Source organism: Rana temporaria, chromosome 5 (genome assembly GCF_905171775.1).
Source record: "Rana temporaria chromosome 5, aRanTem1.1, whole genome shotgun sequence".
NCBI lineage: Eukaryota > Metazoa > Chordata > Amphibia > Anura > Ranidae > Rana > Rana temporaria.
The window spans coordinates 318,163,155-318,184,256 of record NC_053493.1 but is presented as its reverse complement, the minus strand read 5'-3'; the positions used below and the strand labels follow the sequence as shown (position 1 = coordinate 318,184,256).

The 21,102-nt window shown below is 38.9% G+C and overlaps 1 protein-coding gene across 6 annotated transcripts in view; it reads left to right on the top strand.

The window, feature by feature from the left end:
* Positions 1-21,102, top strand: part of ST18 (ST18 C2H2C-type zinc finger transcription factor) — a 154,779-nt gene that overhangs the window by 115,816 nt on the left and 17,861 nt on the right. For 5 of the 6 annotated variants that reach the window (XR_005749501.1, XM_040354186.1, XM_040354188.1 and 2 more), the window contains exons 12-17: positions 5,172-5,234; positions 7,566-7,634; positions 9,271-9,333; positions 9,417-9,497; positions 12,492-12,713; positions 16,428-16,516. Coding sequence is in view for 5 of the 6 variants with exons in the window: in XM_040354186.1 (XP_040210120.1) it covers positions 5,172-5,234; positions 7,566-7,634; positions 9,271-9,333; positions 9,417-9,497; positions 12,492-12,713; positions 16,428-16,516 (587 nt within the window). In the remaining variant the exon portion in view is untranslated. The remainder of the gene's footprint in view (positions 1-5,171; positions 5,235-7,565; positions 7,635-9,270; positions 9,334-9,416; positions 9,498-12,491; positions 12,714-16,427; positions 16,517-21,102) is intronic. The other variant, XM_040354187.1, reaches the window with a different exon arrangement.

Below are 21,102 nucleotides of genomic sequence, written 5' to 3'. Positions count from 1 at the left end.
GGAACGACGGCCATACTTTATACAGCACATACGTGTGCTGTGTAAAGTTAAGGCACCCAAAATGACGACTAACTTTGCGACGGGAAACTAGACTAGCGGCGACGTAGCGAACGCGAAAATCCGTCGTGGATCGCCGTAACTCCTAATTTGCATACCCGACGCTGGTTTACGACGCAAACTCCCCCCCTGCGGCGGCCGCGGTACTGCATCCTAAGATCCGACAGTGTAAAACAATTACACCTGTCGGATCTAAGGGCTATCTATGCGTAATTGATTCTATGAATCAGCCGCATAGATACTCTGAGAGATACGACGGAGTATCTGAGATACTCCGTCTTATCTCCTTTGTGAATCTGAGCCACAGAGAGCGGGGTAGAAATAAAATTTAAGATCAGGATGGAAATGATATAAAATGGGCCCACATTGGTTCATGTCTTTACATTCTGAACAATCTGTAGAGGTGGAATGGACCTTTTATGAAAGGGATGAAAAGCTTAGCTCTTTTTCTTTCACATAAAGTGTTCCTGCCATTGAGTGTGTACAAGAGGGTGATGTGACAGCAGATGAAGTACTTTTTACTAAAGTCAAGCTTCTGAGAGTCTGTAGGTCTTCCACAATGTCTATTTCTAGTTTATGGTTAGCATTAGCTGTAGAAAGTAAATTAAATTTAGAGCCACTCTATTACGCAAGATGTGATAGCAACATTACAGAGTTTCTAGGACTAGAGCTTTTTTCTAGGACCAGCAACTTCTGAATAAGCTTTCTTCCAGAAAGAAGCACACAAAGCTAAAAGATATACCTAAAATCACAATTGTGCATTTCTGCATACAGTTTTATGTTTTCATCATGAATTTATTAAAATCTAACTTTTATTCATTTTTATAAAAATGTATATTCAGTTAAACATGAAGACCATGCATTCTTTAGAAAATGCCTGCAATTTATTGCCATCTTGTGGATATGCAGAAGTACTGCATTCTTTCTGAAATGACTACATATACAATATTTTATTCCAGCTAATTTCACAAGTATATGGAAATACTATCAGGATTATCCACTTCTAAAGAAACAAATAACACAAATATATGCAGTACTGTAATTTACAATACCTTTCTTTTAATTTCAGACTTTATACCTGACTTGTATTAACATTTACATTGTGGGTTTAATATAATGTCTTGCACATTTCTAAACACAGAACAGAATATACTGTGTGTATTTGGAAAAGGACAGTAAAATCTAAGTGGCTGAAAACTGAGAAATGAATGTGAACGCATAAGGCTTTCTCTAGTTTGAATGAATCAGCTACTAAATGTCAAACTTTTAAGGCCTATCCTAAAATTCCACTGTACTTTATATAAAATGAGGCTTGATTTTAAATGTCGTATTGCTATTGTTATAATTTACATTTTCTAAAAACAATGTGCAGTATGATGTATAAAAACATTTATTGGCTTTTTTTTTAATGGGAAAGAGAGAGCTGTGACACTTGTAGCAAACAAGAAGAAATCAGCTTTTATCAGTTTGACCACTATATGCAGCAAAGAACTGATGCTTACTACAAAGTTCTCTTTGCTCATTAATTATCCCATTGAAATTCATAAAGCAACTCATTTTCATGTTCCAATACTTGTTCTTCCCAGTGAGAAAATCTTGTGTTGCAGATGGTAAAAAAATTAGCAAATTGCAAATCTAAAGCTTGGAAATCTCCCTCTCTCTGTGTGCTCGCAACGAAACACAGAATTACCCAAGCAATGGCTTACGCCAAAATTGAAGCAGTTCCGTTGGCTAAAGTTGCCACTCTGGAAACCCTGGGTTTATTTGCCTCCAGGGTTCAATGACACTTTATTGCTCCCAAAACTACCACGGATGTCCTAGTCTCCCCTAGGGATTTGATTTCTGTTATGTATAGTTTTATGGCACAATTATACCCCAAGCCTTCTTTTAAGCTTTTTGACCTAATTGATCCCCGATTGCCATTTACCTGCAATCTTCCCACCTGACCGCACACTCACCTTATTAGTGAAGAATTCCACAATCTCTATCTTTAATGTCTGGTCTCCCACCTGAGTACTCTTAGGCTGCATCTTATTACCTAAACTGTTGCTTTCCCTGTTAACCCACTGTTATGTAAACTTATGCTGATTGTAAAGGCCTGTAGATACCTCTGTGCTGTTTACTCCTTTGTAACTATTCTTTTGAAACTTTAATAAAATATCTGAACAGAGAAAATTTGCAAATACAGTAAAACGAGCATAATTCGTTCCAGTTGCATGCTTGTAATCCAAAGCACTTGTATATCAAAGAGAATTTTCCCATAAGAAATAATGAAAACTCAAATGATTCATTCCACAACCATTTATTCATAAGTCCTTCAGTTTATAGTCCATATAAAAAGATTATAGCAATGTGATAAGTTGTGTAACCATAAAATGTCCACAAATGGAAGCCTCCCCAAGTGGATTAGAAGAAAAATCCAGCAGGAGCTAGAGAGTTTAAAAGAGAAGAGAGGGGCCTCTAAGTGTAGCAATATGGTTACATTTAATGAAGGCACAGCATTTAGCAACTCACATGGTTGATGATTAAAATAGGCACATCTAAGTATGGAGGCATCTGGGGTAAAGCGATCCACATAGACCGTCCTCCTTACCGCCGACTCTCACCGCTATCAGTCTGCAATCATGACCAGAAAGACTACCCTGCAGTAGAGTGATCTGAATGCAAGGCTTGTAGCGCTAGTGGAAGGGACAACATCAATGGTGGTGAGCAGAATGGACAGCTTTACCCCGGATGCCTGCATACTTAGATGTGCATGTTTTAATCATCAACCATGAGAGTTGCTAAATGTTGTACCCTCATTAAATGTAACCATATTGCTACAGTTGGAGGCGCCTCTCTTCTATGTTATACTCAGTTGTGACATGACGCTACTCTTATATCAAGACATCGCTTGTATATAAAGTCAAATTTTTTTTTTTTAAATAGCTTGTCTTGCAAAACACTCTCAAACCAAGTTACTCTTAAACCAAGGTTTTACTGTAATTGATTTGCAGATTCCAGCTTTTCTTCTATTTCTAACTATGGCTACTAGCTTGCCACTAGTCACTCTGCTCTGTGAGTATACCTAAGCATAGAACAATGTCATTAATAGGTGGCAGACTTTCCCAAATGGTCACTAGATTAAAGGGTCACTAAAGGATTTTTTTTTTTTAGCTAAATAGCTTCCTTTACCTTACTGCAGTCCTGGTTTCATGTCCCCATTGTTCGTTTTTGCTCTGATGTTGCTGTAATTCTCCTCTGTTTTGGACACTTCCTGGTTGTCTGTTTCCTGATCACCACAGTACTGGGAGATTTTAGTTTTGTTTTCAAACCAATACTGCTCTATGGCACTGTCCAGCACAAATACAGCATAACATGCTAAAACTGAAACTAAATGCAAAAACGAAACTAAAAAACTACAGGTACATTATATGATTGATTTTTATCTATTTTTAATCGTTTTTAAAAGGAATCAGTTAACTATTATGTCTCTATACCCTGTGAACAGTCATTTCAGCAAAAAAATATTTTTTTTTTCCTTTAGTGACCCTTTAAGCTCATCATTGTAAAAGCTTTTTATCTGCATCTTGACTCAAAAAGGAGCATGCACCTAGAATCACCAGATTTATAGGCTGCCTTGTTTTGAGGATGGCACGGAATCTCATTGAAACACAGACTTTCCCAAAATGGTCTTCTGAGATTACAATTATAGGCACTGGAAGCTCTACAGAGATTACATTAGTGATTGCAGCATCTCATCTAATAGCATTATCACATAATTTCCTCTGGCTTTGCAGTGGAGCATGTATTAAATGAGGTCCAAGAAAGTGAGAGCCATGGTGGGAATCCTTAGAAAGGACCCCAGTGGGCAAAAGCACCAGGGGCACAGGGGAGGAAATTGTTCACCCTTATGCCCTGTACACATGATCGGTTCGTCAGATGAAAACGAACCGATGGATTTTTATCAGATATCCGATGAATTGACTTTCATCAGTCTTGCCTACACACCATCAGTTAAAGATTCGATCTCGTCCAACGCGGTGACGTAAAACACAACGATGAGCATGCGTCGACTTGATTCTGAGCATGCGTGGATTTTTGACCGATGGATTTCCCCACAGACGATCGTTTTTTTCTATCGGTTTTTAACCATAAGAAAAATTTAAAACAGGTTCTATTTTTTTTCACAGATGGGAAAGAAACTGATGGGGCCCACACACGATCGGTTCGTCCGATGAAAACGGTCCATCGGTCCGTTTTCATCAAACAAACCGATCCTGTGTACAGGGCATAACTGCCACAAATAAATTCTGCCAATTCTACCAAGTCAATAATAACTAGCACTGTAAAAGCTGGACTTGCATGTCTTTTAGTCTATGCATAGGGGTCAGGTAGATTTTGTTTTATGGAGGTAATTGTGTTAATGCACTTTAAAAAATACATTTAGGAGCAGCATATAGAATCTTGATAGCTTTATCATATATTGCTGACTTATGCTTTGCAGATTTTGCAGATGACATATGTGATTAGAGCATCAATAATATGGCAATATACGGTTAGTAAAAACATACAACTGAGAAACATTTATACTTGTGGTTGTGGAGCTCTTTCTCCATGCTGAAAGTTTTCTAACGCTTGTTAAAGTGGATGTAAACCCCCAAATTTTTTATTTATTTTTTGATGTCACAATGTAGAGAATAAGATTTCCTATCATCTGTGCCCAGTCTTGCCACACAGAGTTAATCCAGCGCTGAGCAATCCTCTTTTTATTGTTCAGTGAAAACAGACTTCCAGATAAAGACCAAAGTCCTTGCTTGAGTGACAGGTTATTTACATATCTTGTGCACTAGCTTGCAGACATGCACAGCTTCTGTAAAGTGCACGATTCACATCCTCCTCCCCTCTCCTCCTCTCCTCTCCCGTCCAGCTCTCCCAGGATTGGCTGTCTTTCCTGTGTTTTGATTAAATGTTTTCAAAATATGGGGTGATCCACAGTTCAGTGTAAACAGCCATCAGAATATACATAGACAAAGAAGAAATGTTAAAACAAAATATTTCAATGTCAAATGCCAAGTATCCACCATATCTCTGCAAAATACTCTATGTTTATTTTTGTGTTTTTTTTCCCACAGTTGTCCAACCCCGGGATGTGATGGTAGTGGTCATGTAACAGGAAACTATGCTTCTCATCGCAGGTACAAAACCCACAGGAAGCTACCATTAAATACAGGGCTTTTGTATTACTTTTATTTCAGCTGAAAAACTATACGACTAAAACATGAATAGAAAAGTACTGCTAATTCTCTCTGTCTCTCTCATATTCATTACATAATAAAAGGTTTAAATTATTAAACTTTTACAAGAATCTTGCGATGTTAAGTTCAGACCTGCCTTAAAAGAACATTTTACTGTGTAGATCTTCCTGCATACAATAAAAGGCAGTTAGCTGTCAGCAAGCCTACTGTGGAATGATTACCTGTCAGATGATTTTCAGTTTCTCAATATATTTTCTGTTCATTGAATTCCAGTTCTGCAATTTGAACTTATACTATATTTTTTATATTTAAATTTTTTCTTTAAAGGGGAATTCCAGCATATACTAGATTGTTTTGCAACAATATAAACTTTTTGTAATTTACAATTAAACAGGGCTGCAAAATTATATAATGCATCTAATAATATAACATAAAATTGTTACTAAACCCAGTACGCAGAACATGAAAATGCTATTTTTTTAGTAAATATAAACTGGTAAACACCTTTTCTCATCAGCAGTTAGAGTAGTCTTATGACTTCTACCAGTGTCTTGGTTAAAGGGGTTGTAAAGGTTTGTTTTTTTCTAAATAGGTTCCTTTGAGCTAGTGCATTGTTGGTTCACTTACCTTTTCCTTTGATTTCCCTTCTAAATGTTTTTTTTTTCTTTTTTTTCCTTGTCTGAATTTCTCACTTCCTGTCCCTCCTCAGTAAGTTGTTCTGGCTGACTAAATGATGGTAGCAAGCTTACTGAGGAGGAACAGGAAGTGAGAACTTCAGACAAAGAAAAAAAACATTTAGAAGGGAAATCGAAGGAAAGGGTAAGTGAACCAACAATGCAAGATAAATTGGAGACAGTGGGAAGAAGGGGAGGTTAAGGGTTAAGAGAAGACAGGATCAGGCAACCTTTTTTCACATTGCAGAGGATTAACCCCTTAGGTTCCATGGTGAGTATAACAAGCATGCATTACTGCATATACAGACTGCTTTTAATGTTGTGGGTTTAGTAATACTTTAAAGTGGAGGTTCACCCAAAAAAAAACATTTTTAACAGTAGATTGGGCCTAATTACGGGAAGCAGAATCGGGTGTTTTGATTAAAATCAATGCAGTACTTACCTTTTTTGAGATAAATGTTCTCCCGCCGCTTCCGGGTATGGGCTGCGCGAACTATTTGATCGACAGCCTTCCGACCGTCGCATACAACGCGTCACCAGTTTCTGAAAGTAGCCGAACGTCGGTGCGCAGGCGCCGTTCGGCAACTCGTGACGCGCTGTATGCGACCATCGGAAGGCTGTCAATCAAATAGGAACGCCCAGTCCCGAAGACCATACCCGGAAGAACATCTATCTCAAAAAAGGTAAGTACTGCATTGATTTTAATCAAAACACCCGATTCTGCTTCCCGTAATTAGGCTCAATCTACTGTTAACATTTTTTTTTCGGGTGAACTCCAGCTTTAAGTACACACCAGGGAATCTTTTGCCACTGCCTGTACGTTGTCCACTCTGCCTATTAAACCTTTCTTAAAGCTGAAGTCCAAACTAAACAAATATTGTCAAAATTCAAGACAGCTAATAAAAATATAACGCATCACTTCATTATTATCACTGCATACTTTATTGAAATAAAAATATAATAATAATTGTCCGACATAATCCATTTGCTATGCCTTATTCTAAATTGTATAGACACGTTTGTGTCTGAAACAAAATGTATAGTGACACCATTCAATAGAAGCAAATTAAGAAGTCCAAATTACTAAAGCCCCATACACACGGTCGGACTTTTGGCCAACCAACTTCAAAATCTGCAACTTTTCGAATTTGTCCGACCGTGTGTACGCTCCATCGGACCAACTTTTTTGGGTTTCATCCGACAAAAAGTTGGGTCTGCAAACGGACCAACTTTTCGGCAACAAAAGTCCGATGGTGCCTTGTCTGACCGTGTGTACAGCAATCCAACCAACTTTTGGACAAAGTGCAAATACGCATGCTCAGAACCAATGTTAAAAGCAACAAACAATAGCAGAAGTTAACCAAAGGGTGGCGGTAAAGAGCAGAAAAGAGAAAAAAAAAACACGTGATGTTAGGAAAGTTTTAGAAAAGTTTGCAGAAAAGTCTGACTGTGTGTATGCTATGGGTGTGACCGGACAAATCAATTAGGACAAAAATCCAAGGGAAATTGTGTTGGATGTCTGACCGTGTGTATGAGCCTTTAGTATCTAAAACAAGAACACAATACTTTAATATGATGTTATCATTGTAATTTGCAGTGTTTCTGGCTGTCCACTGGCTGATAAAACCCTGAAGTCTCTAATGGCTGCAAACTCCCAGGAACTCAAGTAAGTGTCTCATATCAAAGTAAATCTTGCACTGTGCACACACTGTGAAATATGAACATTATCTAGGTTTTCTGTTAAAGTAAACCAGTCACAAATATGGGTAAGTCAAACTGAGAAAAGGTCTGTGAAAGCTCCAAATTAAAACAATCAGTAGATTCAGAGTTACGGGCATCTGAATTTACAAGCAAATCTCAACTTTTACTATAAAAATTGAAGCTTGGCACCATCATTGCATTGTCCTGGGAAACTCAATAGGCCATTAAGACCTCCCATCACAAATAGGAATAATTGGGATGCTGGAGAGGCATTATGTGGTGGGACCAAGCTCAAATTTTACAGAAAATATATATGTCTGTCAATCTCTGATCATTTTGACATATGGCTTTCACCCCTACTGACGTATTTCTTATTTACAGTATCTCACAAAAGTGAGTGCACCCCTCACATTTTTAAAATATTTTTCTATATCTTTTCATGTGACAACACTGAAGAAATTACACTTTGTGTAAAGGTGATGGACTGGCCAACATGTCTCCAGACCTAAACCCTATTGAGCATCTGTCGGGCATTCTCAAAGGTGGAGGAGCGCAAGGTCTCTAACATCCACCAGCTCCATGATGTCGTCATTGAGAAGTGAAAGATAACTCCAGTGGCAACCTGTGAAGCTCTGTTGAACTCCATTTCCAAGAGGGTTGATGCAGTGCTGGAAAATAATGGTAGCCACACAAAATATTGACACTTTGGGCCCAATTTGGACCTTTTTCACTTAGGGGCGTACTCACTTTTGTTGCCAGCTGTTTAGACATTAATGGCTGTGTGTTGAGTTATTTTGAGGGGACAGCAAATTTACACTGTTATACAAGCTTTACACTGACTACTTTACATTATAGTAAAGTGTCATTTCTTCAGTGTTGTCACATGAAAAGATAGAATAAATATTTACAAAAATGTGAGGGGTGTACTCACTTTTGTGAGATACTGATATGTTCTGATTTGTCCATATTTGTAAGAGGTGTATGTTAAAGTGTTTTAAATCAAACAATTAGGAACAATTTGTAACGATATTTTTCTGGAATCCAGAAAGGAAACGAAGAAACTTTCTAATAGGAACATCATATATAAAGTAAATTATGCCGTTACCTTAAAGACAGATTACTCATTACTAATGTTATTAGACAAATTCATGATGTAAACCACTGAGGCCTCAGAACAGTTCAAGTCAAGTATAGAAAAGACCTCTTTAGTTTAATTATAATATGATTTACTGCAAAAGACTTGAAGCAATTTCCCATTTCAGCTAATTGTAAAATCCATTTCCCATTGGCTGGATGAATATTCAAATCAGGGTTATCCGTACATGTGCTGTAAGCTGGTAGGGGTGAGGAGATAAGGAGAGGTCAGGAATCACATTATATTTTTTGAGATGTTTATTGGCAGTCCAGGGAGCAGACAGAATGTGGGGCAGTGGCACAAAATCTGCAAGAAAGCAAACTCTGTAAAGTGTAGTCTCCCTCTTTATGCTATGCAACCAAATAGCTCAAGAGGAATGACGTAATTACAAGACTATATGCATCGGGAACCTAACAGCATGTTCATTGCAAGTGAATGGAACAAGTGATGATTATTATGTCTTCAGGTGTCCGACACCAGGCTGTGATGGATCTGGACATGTTACTGGAAATTATGCATCTCATAGAAGGTAAAATGTTTCTCTAGGTGCATCATCTCATCTACCAATAGGTTGTGATATATAAATAATTATTATGTTAATTACTTCCATAGTTTATCAGGGTGTCCAAGAGCCAGAAAAAGTGGGGTCAAGGCATTTCCAAGCAAAGAAGATAAAGAAGACCCAGAACTTAAGTAAGCAAACACATTTAAAATGTTCCTACTTTATATCTTTTTTTTCTGTTTATATTTAAGCATGTGTTTAGTTAGACTACTACAGAGATGAGAATGGTGTTCTTGGATAGTCTTTCTTTTCTTTCTCCAGTCCCTCTGTTGCTAATCCAGTTAACCACTTAAGCCCCGGACCAATATGCAGCCTAAAGATTCCCTACAGTTCGGGACTGCGTCGCTTTAACAGACAATTGCACGGTCGTGCGACGTGGCTCCCAAACAAAATTGGCGTCCTTTTTTCCCCACAAATAGAGCTTTCTTTTGGTGGTATTTGATCACATCTGCGGTTTTTAGTTTTTGCGCTATAAACAAAAATAGAGCGACAATTTTGAAAAAAATGCAATATTTTTTACTTTTTGCTATAATAAATATCCCCCAAAAACATATATAAAAACATTTTTTTCCCTCAGTTTAGGCCGATACGTTTTCTTCGACCTATTTTTAGTAAAAAAAATCGCAATAAGCGTTTATCGATTGGTTTGCGCAAAATTTATAGCGTTTACAAAATAGGGGATAGTTTTATTGCATTATTATTATTTTTTTTTTTTTTACTACTAATGGCGGCGATCAGCAATTTTTTTCATGACTGCGACATTATGGCGGACACTTCGGACAATTTTGACACATTTTTGGGACCATTGTCATTTTCACAGCAAAAAATGCATTTAAATTGCATTCTTTATTGTGAAAATGACAGTTGCAGTTTGGGAGTTAACCACAGGTGGCGCTGTAGGAGTTAGGGTGCACCTAGTGTGTGTTTACAACTGTAGGGGGGTGTGGCTGTAGGACTGACGTCATCGATTGTGTCTCCCCTATAAAGGGGATGACACGATCGATGCGCCGACACAGTGAAGCACGGGGAAGCCGTGTTTACATACGGCTCTCCCCGTTCTTCAGCTCCGGGGAGCGATCGCGATGGAGCGGCTATAAACAAATAGCCGCGCCGTGGTCCCGGATCGCTCCCCGAGCGAACCCGACCGCCGCATGTAGCGGGGGGGTCACGATCGGACCCCCCACCCGCTAATAGGCAAGGACGTACATTAACGCCCATGTGCCTGTACGTGCCATATTGTGGACGTACATTTACATGCGGAGGTCGGGAAGTGGTTAAAGATGGAAAATGCAAAGTTGTATATGGGAGTGCTTTGCTTGCGTGTGTATGCAGATATTTTAGCCAGGAACACATGTGATTATATTGTTATAACAGAAATTACAATTTTATTCTCAGAATCAGGGTCTTGCCTACATCAGCAAATGTAGCTTAAAGCTTTAGTCAACCAAAATTGTATTGGGACCTGCTTAAGTGAATATGATAGGAATATCCATGGCAATAATGTTTTCTTTTTGAAATAGTAATCAAATAAAAGACACACTGTACTTTTAGGAGAAACTACAAGTAAAAAATAGCTGCAGCCTCAAATTTATAACACAAGCACCATATATATCATCCAAATAAAAGAGGAAATGCACACAAGTGACTAAAATTCATATAATTAATACAAAAATACTAAAAACAAAGGGCCAGATCCACAGCCAGCGGGCTTAACTTAAATCTTCCTATTTAAGTTACACCGCCGCAAAATTTCTACCTAAGTGCCCGATCCACAAAGCACTTACCTTGAAATTTTCGGCTGTGTAACTTAAATCTGTCCGGCGCAAGGCGTGCCCAATCTAATGGGGCGAGTCCCATTTAAATTAGACGCGCTCCCGCGCCGGACGTACTGCGCATGCTCCCGACACGATTTTCCCGACGTGTTTTGCGCGAAGTTCCGTTGAGTCGAGTTTTGTGAATCGCGCCGGGTAAAAAAAGTTGCGTCGGGAAAAAAAAGAGATGCGGCGGAAAAAAAAAAATGTTAAAAAAAATTTAACAGTGTCGCGGGAAAGAAGGGTCTACTTTTACATGGTGTACTAACTTTACACTTTGTAAAAGTAGCCCTAATTTTGCGTTTGCAAACTAACAACTTACGGAGACTTCACGAAGGGGAATCGCTTTGTGGATCTCCGTAAGTGCTCATTTGCATACCCGACGCGGAATTTTTAGGAATATCTATGCGTAACTGATTCTGTGAATCAGTCGCATAGATAGAAACAGGGATACGACGGCGTATCAGTAGATACGCCGGCGTACCCCTTTTGTGGATCTGGCCCAAAAAGCATTAAAGTGGTTGTAAACCTCAGACATGAGGTTGATGGGGACAAAGGCCTCTTCCCTGCCACCCAGGCCAATGGTTGTGGTGGTATGCGGGTGAGAACCTTATCAGAATCTGGAAGCTCCCTTTAACAAGGGCTAAATTACTTATTTACAAGTTTTTCTGATAGAAACTAACAAAAACTATTTTAAAAAAAAAATTCACTCACTTTGCGTGAAAAATATTATAAAAATGTCATTTGGGTACAGCATTGTGACTGCGTAATTGTCATTCAAAGTGTGACAGCGCTGAAAGCTGAAAATTGGCCTGGGCACGAATGGGGTTAAAGGGCCCAGTTTTGAAGCAGTAATATACTTATTAATGCATGCAACACCACATTTGTTCAAGGTGAGAAAGCACCATTATAAATATTAAAAAACATTTATGCCCAGAGTTCAGTTTTAAATAATATCTGTTCCTTCTGGATGTTTTTGTAGAACACTGACACAGAACCCAAGGTTGTTCTGTCTACATTTCTTGCACAAACTGTATTTGTATGTTCTGCATAAGTTAAAAAAGTGTGCAAGTCACAAAATGATCTTTGAATACACATTTTGTGGGCATATACAAACTAGCTGTGCTAAGATTAGATAAGGTCAGAGCAGTTTGTACAGAGGAATAAAATAAATATTACTGAAACTTTTCCACTGAAGATATATTGTTCATAAAATTAACTAATAAATTACTGAGAAATAATTGTTCTAAACTTGTAAAATTATATGTTTGATAGAAAGGTCTACAATAATAGTATCATTACATGTTTGAACAGGTGTCCAGTTTCAGGCTGTGAGGGCCAGGGACATATATCTGGCAAATACACATCCCATCGAAGTGCTTCTGGTTGCCCCTTGGCTGCAAAAAGGCAGAAGGACAGCTCTTTGAATGGTGCAGCACTGGCCTGGAAACAGAATAAGCAGGAGTTGCCACATTGTCCACTTCCAGGCTGCAATGGACTGGGCCATGTCAATAATGTTTTTGTCACTCACCGAAGGTAATTCAATTTTTTACCTGTTTGCAATTTTTATGCTATACTTTCTACCATATAAATATATTGTATCTCCTAGTGCATATCTTCTATGCTGCTAAAAGGGCTGCTATGAATTCTTTTTAGCACCTTATAATGAATATCATTATATAATGTTCCACAGCTGGTGTATCTTTGACTGAGGGAAAGTACAGGTGTGTGAGATGGAAGGCAATATAAGATTTTTATTATAGTAGGTGCTGGATTTACCACAGCAGTACCAAAAACCATTTTCCCCTTTGATCGTTAGTTTAATAAAATGTATAGGGTCCCTGGCATGAAAATAATTTAGTATTTGTATGTTAATATTTGCATCCATATTACACCATTCATAGTGTAAACACAAAAAGTGGAGCTTGTTCTTTGGTACAATCAAAAACCAATCAGGAGGCGACCTGTTTCCCGATTGCCCAAAGCATCTGTCTAGGGGTTAGGTGGAATAGAGAAGAGACACATGGTAGAGAAAGCTGCTGGAGGAGCGGACACCGAAGCCACTGCCCGCATCCTGCAGCATGCATGGTGGGCGGACCGTGCTTGAGGGCACACAGCCTGCTACCTAGATCGGGTAAGTGCCGGACCGCTGGCCACCTGGGGTGGAGTTGACTTTTGCTGCCTCCCCCCAAAGAAAAACCGACCAGATGCCACTGGTTATATAGATGGAAGGCAATCCAAGATGTTGGACTTACCACAGCAGTATCAAAAGTCATTTTCCCCTTTGATCGTTAGTTTAATAAAATGTGTAGTGCCCAAAGACATTTTAAGTCCCTGGCATGAAAATTATTTAGTATTAAAGCTAAAATGTGTATGTTTATATTTGCATCCATTTTACACCATTCATAGTGTAAACACAAAAATTGGAGCTTGTTGTTTGGTACGATCCATCAGCATTTCAGCTAGTGTTATTTGCAGTGGCATCCCGTCCATAGAGAGTGCACGAGTGCCGCCTCCCCTATCCATGCATCCGGCCAACTGATCTACATATCAGGGCGCCGGACTATGGCTTCCAATAGGGGATTTAAAAAGAATAAATCCGCGCCAATTATCTAAAAGTGATTAATTCAATTCAATTATTAAGTTGCTCCTATAATTCTTACTACAAAGTGATGAGTGAAAAAGGAGGGCGCTAGAAAGTGATTATAAAAAACACTTATATATATTAAATATACTAAAGTGAGAAAAATACAAATCATAAAATTCTCCCAAGTGGATAAACCAGTGATATACAATTAGTGGTAATAAATCTTTAAAATAAATCACCAAAAAGTATTGCACACATAATATAAGTCCATAAAGAAAGTGTTTGACTCGTTCTAAGGAAAAATATACAAAGCAAAAAAGAAAAAAAAAAGAAATAATGTGATTAATTTCCAAAATCCATCCACCAACAAAAAACAAAATCTTGCTGTAAAAGGATTGTTGTCCAGACAGTGCAAACTTGTTCCTTCACCATACGCAAGGATAAGACACCCAAAGTGCACAGAAGGGGAATGTGCTTACCAGAGTCAATGGATCTTTTTGATTAGAAAAAGATCTCATGCGCTTAGCAGGAGCGTGCCTGCACACTTGGCCATAAACGGGAGATGTGGGTATTGGCTTAAGACCTCCATTGCAGAGATGGAACATGGAATGAAAAAGCCAAAACTTCCATAGTGCAAACCATTTAATAAAAGAATAAAATGACAGAACAAAAAAGGCCAAATGGCCACGTACATTAAAAGTATGGTGAAGGAACACGTTTGCACTGTCTGGACAACAATCCTTTTACAGCAAGATTTTGTTTTTTGTTGGTGGATGGATTTTGGAAATTAATCACATTATTAGTTTTTTTTTTCAATTGGGACAATTTTTTATCTTTTTTTCTTTGTATATGTTTCCTTAAAAAGAGTCAAACACTTTCTTTATGGACTTATATTATGTGTGCAACACTTTTTGGTGATCTATTTTAAAGATTTATTGCCACTAATTGTATATCACTGGTTTATCCACTTGGGAGAACTTTATGATTTGTATTTTTCTCACTTTAGTATATTTAATATATATTAGTGTTTTTTATAATCACTTTCTAGCACCCTCCTTTTTCACTTATTCCAATAGGGGGGGAGTGTTTTTTTGAAGCACGTGATTAGAGCCAGAGGTTCTAATAAGCTTCAAAAAAGGGTGGGCTCGGGGCGCAGAGAACTGCGCTCCGAGCCCACCGAGTTGAGTGACAATAGCAAGAGGAAGAATTATTTATTCCCCATTTCTGTGCTTGTGCCAGCTAGTTCCATTGAGATGAAACTGGAAGTCAGACCAATTCAATTTAAACTCCTCTTGATCTCCTAATTATGAACTATTTTGTAACCTTAAAGTATAACTAAAGGCAAAACTGTTTTTGTTTTGGATAGACTGGAGAGGTATTAGAACATCTGTCAATTTTTATTGCTGTCTGTGCCCGTTAAGGAGATTCACCCTCTAAATATGTCCTGTTTATCATTATCATTCAAGGTAAAAGAACATTTTGGGTTGTCCCCAGAAATGTGTGGAAATCTTTGACTTGGGACACTAGTTCTGGTAACCTGGGGTTCCCCAAGGAATTTCCTTTAGTTTGCAGGAATTTCCTTGGATACAGATGGTGACAAAAATCTGTCAGGGGCTATAACCCTCTCTTGCTATATCCAAATTGGAAAAAAATTGCCTAAAGTAGTTCTACTTTAAGGGCCAGATTCATGTAGAATTACGGTGGCGTAACGTATCCCGTTTACGTTACACCACCGCAAGTTTTCGGCGTAAGTGCTTGATTCACAAAGCACTTGCCTGTAAACTTGCGGCAGCGTAGCGTAAAGCCATCCGGCGCAAGCCTGCCTAATTCAAATGGGGCGTGTACCATTTAAATTAGGCGCGTTCCCGCGCTGAACGTTCTGCGCATGCTCCGTTAGGAAATTTCCCGCCGTGCTTTGCGCGAAATTACGGCGCCCCGACGTGTTTTTTGAACGGCGACGTGCTTTACGTCCTTTCGTATTCCCGGACGTCTTACGCAAAAAAAAAATTCGACGCGGGAACGACGGCCATACTTTAACATGGGCTGTCTAATATTACACCACCTAAATAGAAAGTGCAACTTTACGACGGGAAAAACCGACTAGCGACGATGTAAGAGAATGCGACGAACGCGCGTACCTTCGTGGATCGCCGTAAACAGCTAATTTGCATACCCTACGCGGAAAACGATGCAAACTCCACCCAGCGGTCGCCAAAGTATTGCATCCTAAGATCCAAAGGCGTACGAAGCCGTACGCCTGTCGGATCTTAGCCAAATGCCGTTGTATCTTTGTTTGTGAATTACAAATAAAGATACAACACAGCAAATTTGAAAGTACGCCGGAGTATCAGCAGTTACTCCGGCGTACTTTTTCTGTGAATCTGGCCCTAAGTGACCTTCTCTATTCTGTATTGAGTAATGATGGTCATCAGAAACAATTAGTCAGGCAGGATTTGTAACCTGCCTTGATTACTATTTTTCTTCTCTGTGATAAGTAAAAGTGGCAGCCCTTACCAAAGCATTTTCCATCAGCACCATACAAGTTGCTGCACCCAATGTAACCCATATAGTTTTGCCACCTTTGTTTATTTACACTGCACTTTTTATAATTTTAGGAGATTTTTTAGACTAACACTAAATATTTTCTTTTACATGATTTACAGTTTATCTGGATGCCCTTTAAATGCACAATCCATAAAAAAGGGAAAAACATCAGAGGAACTAATGAGTGTAAAGCTGAAGACAAGCGGAGGTAAGGTGCTGTTTATCAATGTTTATGAAAGGCTGCCGCAACTAATCTAAATACATCCTCGTCTTTGATACTCATACAGTAAATGTTTCATTCAAACATGAAAGCAAAATAAATGCATTTCTCCAAGTGAATATGATTTCTGACATTTACGTGGCTTTTTGTAATATATCATGAGTCCACTTCAATGTTTTGCCTAGGGCTGTAAAAGGAATTTAAAGGTAACTGTTATAACCCATAAAAGAAATATCAAATCCTGTATTTCACATGTTCACTATCCAAAGTTACTCCCACTCATTGACAGAGATTTTGAATTTGTTTAAGTCTCAGAGTCCAGGGGAATAATGATCAACAGACTTTGCAGAAATAATTCAATGAGATTGCTTGGTTAAAAATATGTTCTTATAACATTCAGCAATTGGACTTTGTTTTGTGTACTAAGTAAGATCATTACATAGCTACCTAAAATCTAAAAAGAAGGAAATAAATGTGTGTTTGGGAGGGGGACAGCAAACAACATTGACTTTAAAATTAAAAAAAATTCAATAGACTGTATAGTTTAAATTCAAAAAGTGAGCAGTTAAAGGAGGACTCCTCAAAATTTTAATAACTACAGTGCCTTGAAAAAGTACCCCTTGACATTTTTCACATTTTGTCATGTTACAACCAAAAACGTAAATGTATTTTATTGGAATTTTTTTGTGACAGACCAACACAAAGTGGCACATACCGTAAGGCCCCGTACACACGGCCGAGGAACTCGACGTGCCAAACACATCGAGTTCCTCGGCCAGTTCAGTCCTGGAGCCGCCGAGGACCTCGGCGGGCCGAGTTCTCCCATAGAACAACGAGGAAATAGAGAACATGTTCTCTATTTCCTCGCCGAGGTCCTCGTCGGCTTCCTCGGCCGAAAGTGTACACACGGCCGGGTTTCTCGGCAGAATTCAGCCAGAAACTCGGTCGGAAGCTGAATTCTGCCGAGGAAACTGGTCGTGTGTAAATATCTGAAAATTCTAGCATGCATTTTTATTCACTACTTTGTAGAACCACCTTTCACTGCAATTACAGCTGCAAGTCTTTTTGGGGATGTCTTTACCAGCTTTGCACATCTAGAGAGTGACATTTTTGCCCATTCTTCTTTGCATAATAGCTCAAGCGTCTGTGAACAGCAATTTTCAAATCTTGTCACAAATTCTCAATTGGATTTAGGTCTGAACTTTGACTGGTCTATTCTTACACATGAATATGCTTTGATACAAACCATTCCAATGTAGCTCTAGCTGTATGTTTAGGGTCGTTGTCCTGCTGAAAGGTGAACTTCCACCCCAGTCTCAAGTCTTTTGCCGTCTTTAACAGGTGTTTTTTTAAGATTGCCCTGTGTTTGACTCCATCCAATTTCCCATCAACTCTGACCAGCTTCTCTGTCCCTGCTGAAGAAAAGCATTCCCACAACATGATGCTAGCACCACAATTTTCATGGTGGGTATGGTGTGTTCAGGGTGATGTGCGGTATTAGTTTTCCGCCACACATAGTTGCTTTTAGGCCAAAAAGTTGAGTTTTGGTCTCATCTGACCAGAGCACCTTCTTCCACATGTTTGCTGTGTCCCCCACATGGCTTCTGGAAAACTGCAAATGGGACTTCTTATGGCTTTCTTTCAGCAATGCAATTCTTCTTGCCACTCTTCTATAAAGGCCAGATTTGTGGAGTGCACTACTAATAGTTGACCTGTGGACAGATTTTTCCACTTGCGCTGTGGATCTCTGCAGCTCCTCCAGAGTTACCATTGGCTTATTGGCTGCTTCTCCAATTGATGCTTTCCTTGCCCGGCCTGTCAGTTTAGGTGGATGGCCATGTCTTGGTAGGTTTGCATTTGTGTCATACTCTTTTCATTTTTGGATAATGGATTGAACAGTGCTCCATGATATTTTCAAAGCTTGAGATATTTTTTTATAACCTAACCCTGCTTTAAACTTTTCCACAACGTAATCCCTGACCTGGCTGGTGTGTTCCTTGGCCTTCATGATGTTCTTTGTTTACCAAGGTTCTCTAATAAACCTCTGAGGACCTCACAGAACAGCTGTGTTTATACTGAGATTAAATTACACACAGGTGCACTCTATTTACTAATTAGGTGACTTTTGAAGGCAATTGGTTCCACTAGATTTTAGTTAGGGTTATCAGAGTAAAGAGGGCTGAATACAAATGCACACCACACTTTACATATATATGTTTTTGTAAAAAAATACAAATAAAAGTATAATTTTCCTTACACTTCACAATTATGTGCCACTTTGTGTTGGTCTATCACATAAAATCCCAATATAATACATTTACATTTTTTGTTGTAACATGACAACATTTGAAAATTTTCAAGGGTAGGAATACTTTTTCAAGGCACTATATATATATATATATATATATATATATATATATATATATATATATATATATATATATATATATATATATATATATATATATATATGTATATAGTAAACAAAATGATGTAAGAATTCCTGAGAGAAATACCTGATCTGACATTTCTGACCCCCTTCTAAAGATGACAATTCACTACTTAGGGCCCTTTTAAGAAAATCGGCAGATATGAACTTACTGTGTCCATGCTGCTACTTAAAAATGCCATCACATTTATAAAGCACTGTGGTGTGTTATAAAAACTGCAGGATTCCAAGGGGGTGCTACTCATTTTTAAAGAATACAATTTTGTTTGACTTGATTTGGTTTTTATTCATGGACCATGACAGGTATTACAGAAATAAGTTAAACACAATACATCAATGGGCACAGCCCATTCTACAAATTCACAGAAGGGGCAGAATCCATCAGATGGAAATGCAGAAGTTGTAGAGCCAGCAGGTTTGACAAGCTTGCATATGGCTGTAGCAGATGGGGCTGAGAAATTTGCCGCCTATAATCTACGGATGGTGGTGTGCTACTGGCAAATGTGCTGCAAGGACCTGGGACACCCTGTGCTATACCATCATCCCTGTCAGTGGAGGCTGCTGAGAGGTTATGAGGTATAGCAGGGGTAGACTGAGGTGAGTAAGCAGGAGAAACAGAATTGCCCCCCTTTTGTGTGGCTTTTAGGTGCTTGTGCCAATAGGCTGAGTAGTAGAAGGTTAAATGCCTTGTCAAGCATTTGGTACCCAACAGTGCAATCGGCTGCACATGTGCTAAATAAAGGCCCAGACAGCTGAGCTGCGGGAACTCTACGTCGGGAGATAACAGCTCCACAATATTATGGAATAGGATGGCTGCTCTCTACTTTTCCAAGATGGCTGCCTCATTGGGGTTGTGTGTTAAATGGCATGCAACGTCACGTAATGCACTGAAATATAGGGCGTTAAACTTGCAGTAACGCACTGAAATATACTGGGTTAAACTGCACGTAACACACTGAAATATACAGCGTTAAACTTGCATTAGCACACTGAAGTATACTGAGTTAAACGGCACATAACGCACTTGAATATACTGCGTTAAACTTGTGCACTAATGCACTGAAATATACTGCATTAAACGGCACATAACACACTGAAATATGCAGCGTTAAACTTGCAGTAACACACTGAAATATACTGCGTTAAACGGCACATAATGCACTGAAATATACAGCATTAAACTTGCAGTAACGCACTGAAGTAAACTGCGTTAAACATGCACTAATGCACAGAAATATACATGCGCTTAAATATACTGGGGGTTGTTTACGAAAGTCAAATACACTTTGCAATACAAGTGCACTGGAAGTGCACTTGGAAGTGCAGTCGCTGTAAATCTGATGAGGGGTAGATCTGAAATGAGGGGAAGCTCTGCTGATTTTATCATCCAATCATGTGCAATCTAAAATGTTTTTTATAACCCTCGCAAGTCCCTCTCGGATCTACAGTGACTGCACTTCCAAGTGCACTTTTCAAGTGCACTTGTAGTGCAAAGTGGATTTGCCTTTCGTAAATAACCCCACTGTGTTAAACAGTCACTACATTCACACTGACTGAACTATCAATAGATCCACACTAAAGTAAAAATGGTCACACACTACACTGACTGAACTATCATTAGATTCACACTAATGTAAAGATGAATGGTGGTCATTACACTCACACTGACTGAACTATCACTAGAGTCACACTAAACTGATATTCTTCACTGATAAAAGAATCAGAATAGCACACTATAGCATACTAACTGTCTAGTAGCACTGAACACCGATATCACAATAAAAATGGCCTCTATTGAAAGAATACTTTTATAGTGTGGGGCGGGACTAATGACAATGAGCCATGATTGGATAGAGTCATCATGACAGCATCCAATCTTGGCTCTGACAGTGATCTGTGCCCTGATTGGGCAAAGCTTTCATTGCTTCAGCTAATCAGGGATTCCAGTGCATTGTGGTCATGTGGTCATTTGGCAAGCCAAACAAACGGTCGAACATCCCGATAATTTGGGTGTTAGTCAAAGGGGCGAACAGCCAATGTTCAGCCTGAACTCATGCTCGGCCGAACCATTCGCCCATCCCTAGTAGACAGGATGCATTTCCAAAAACCCTTAGTCTTTCCTGGA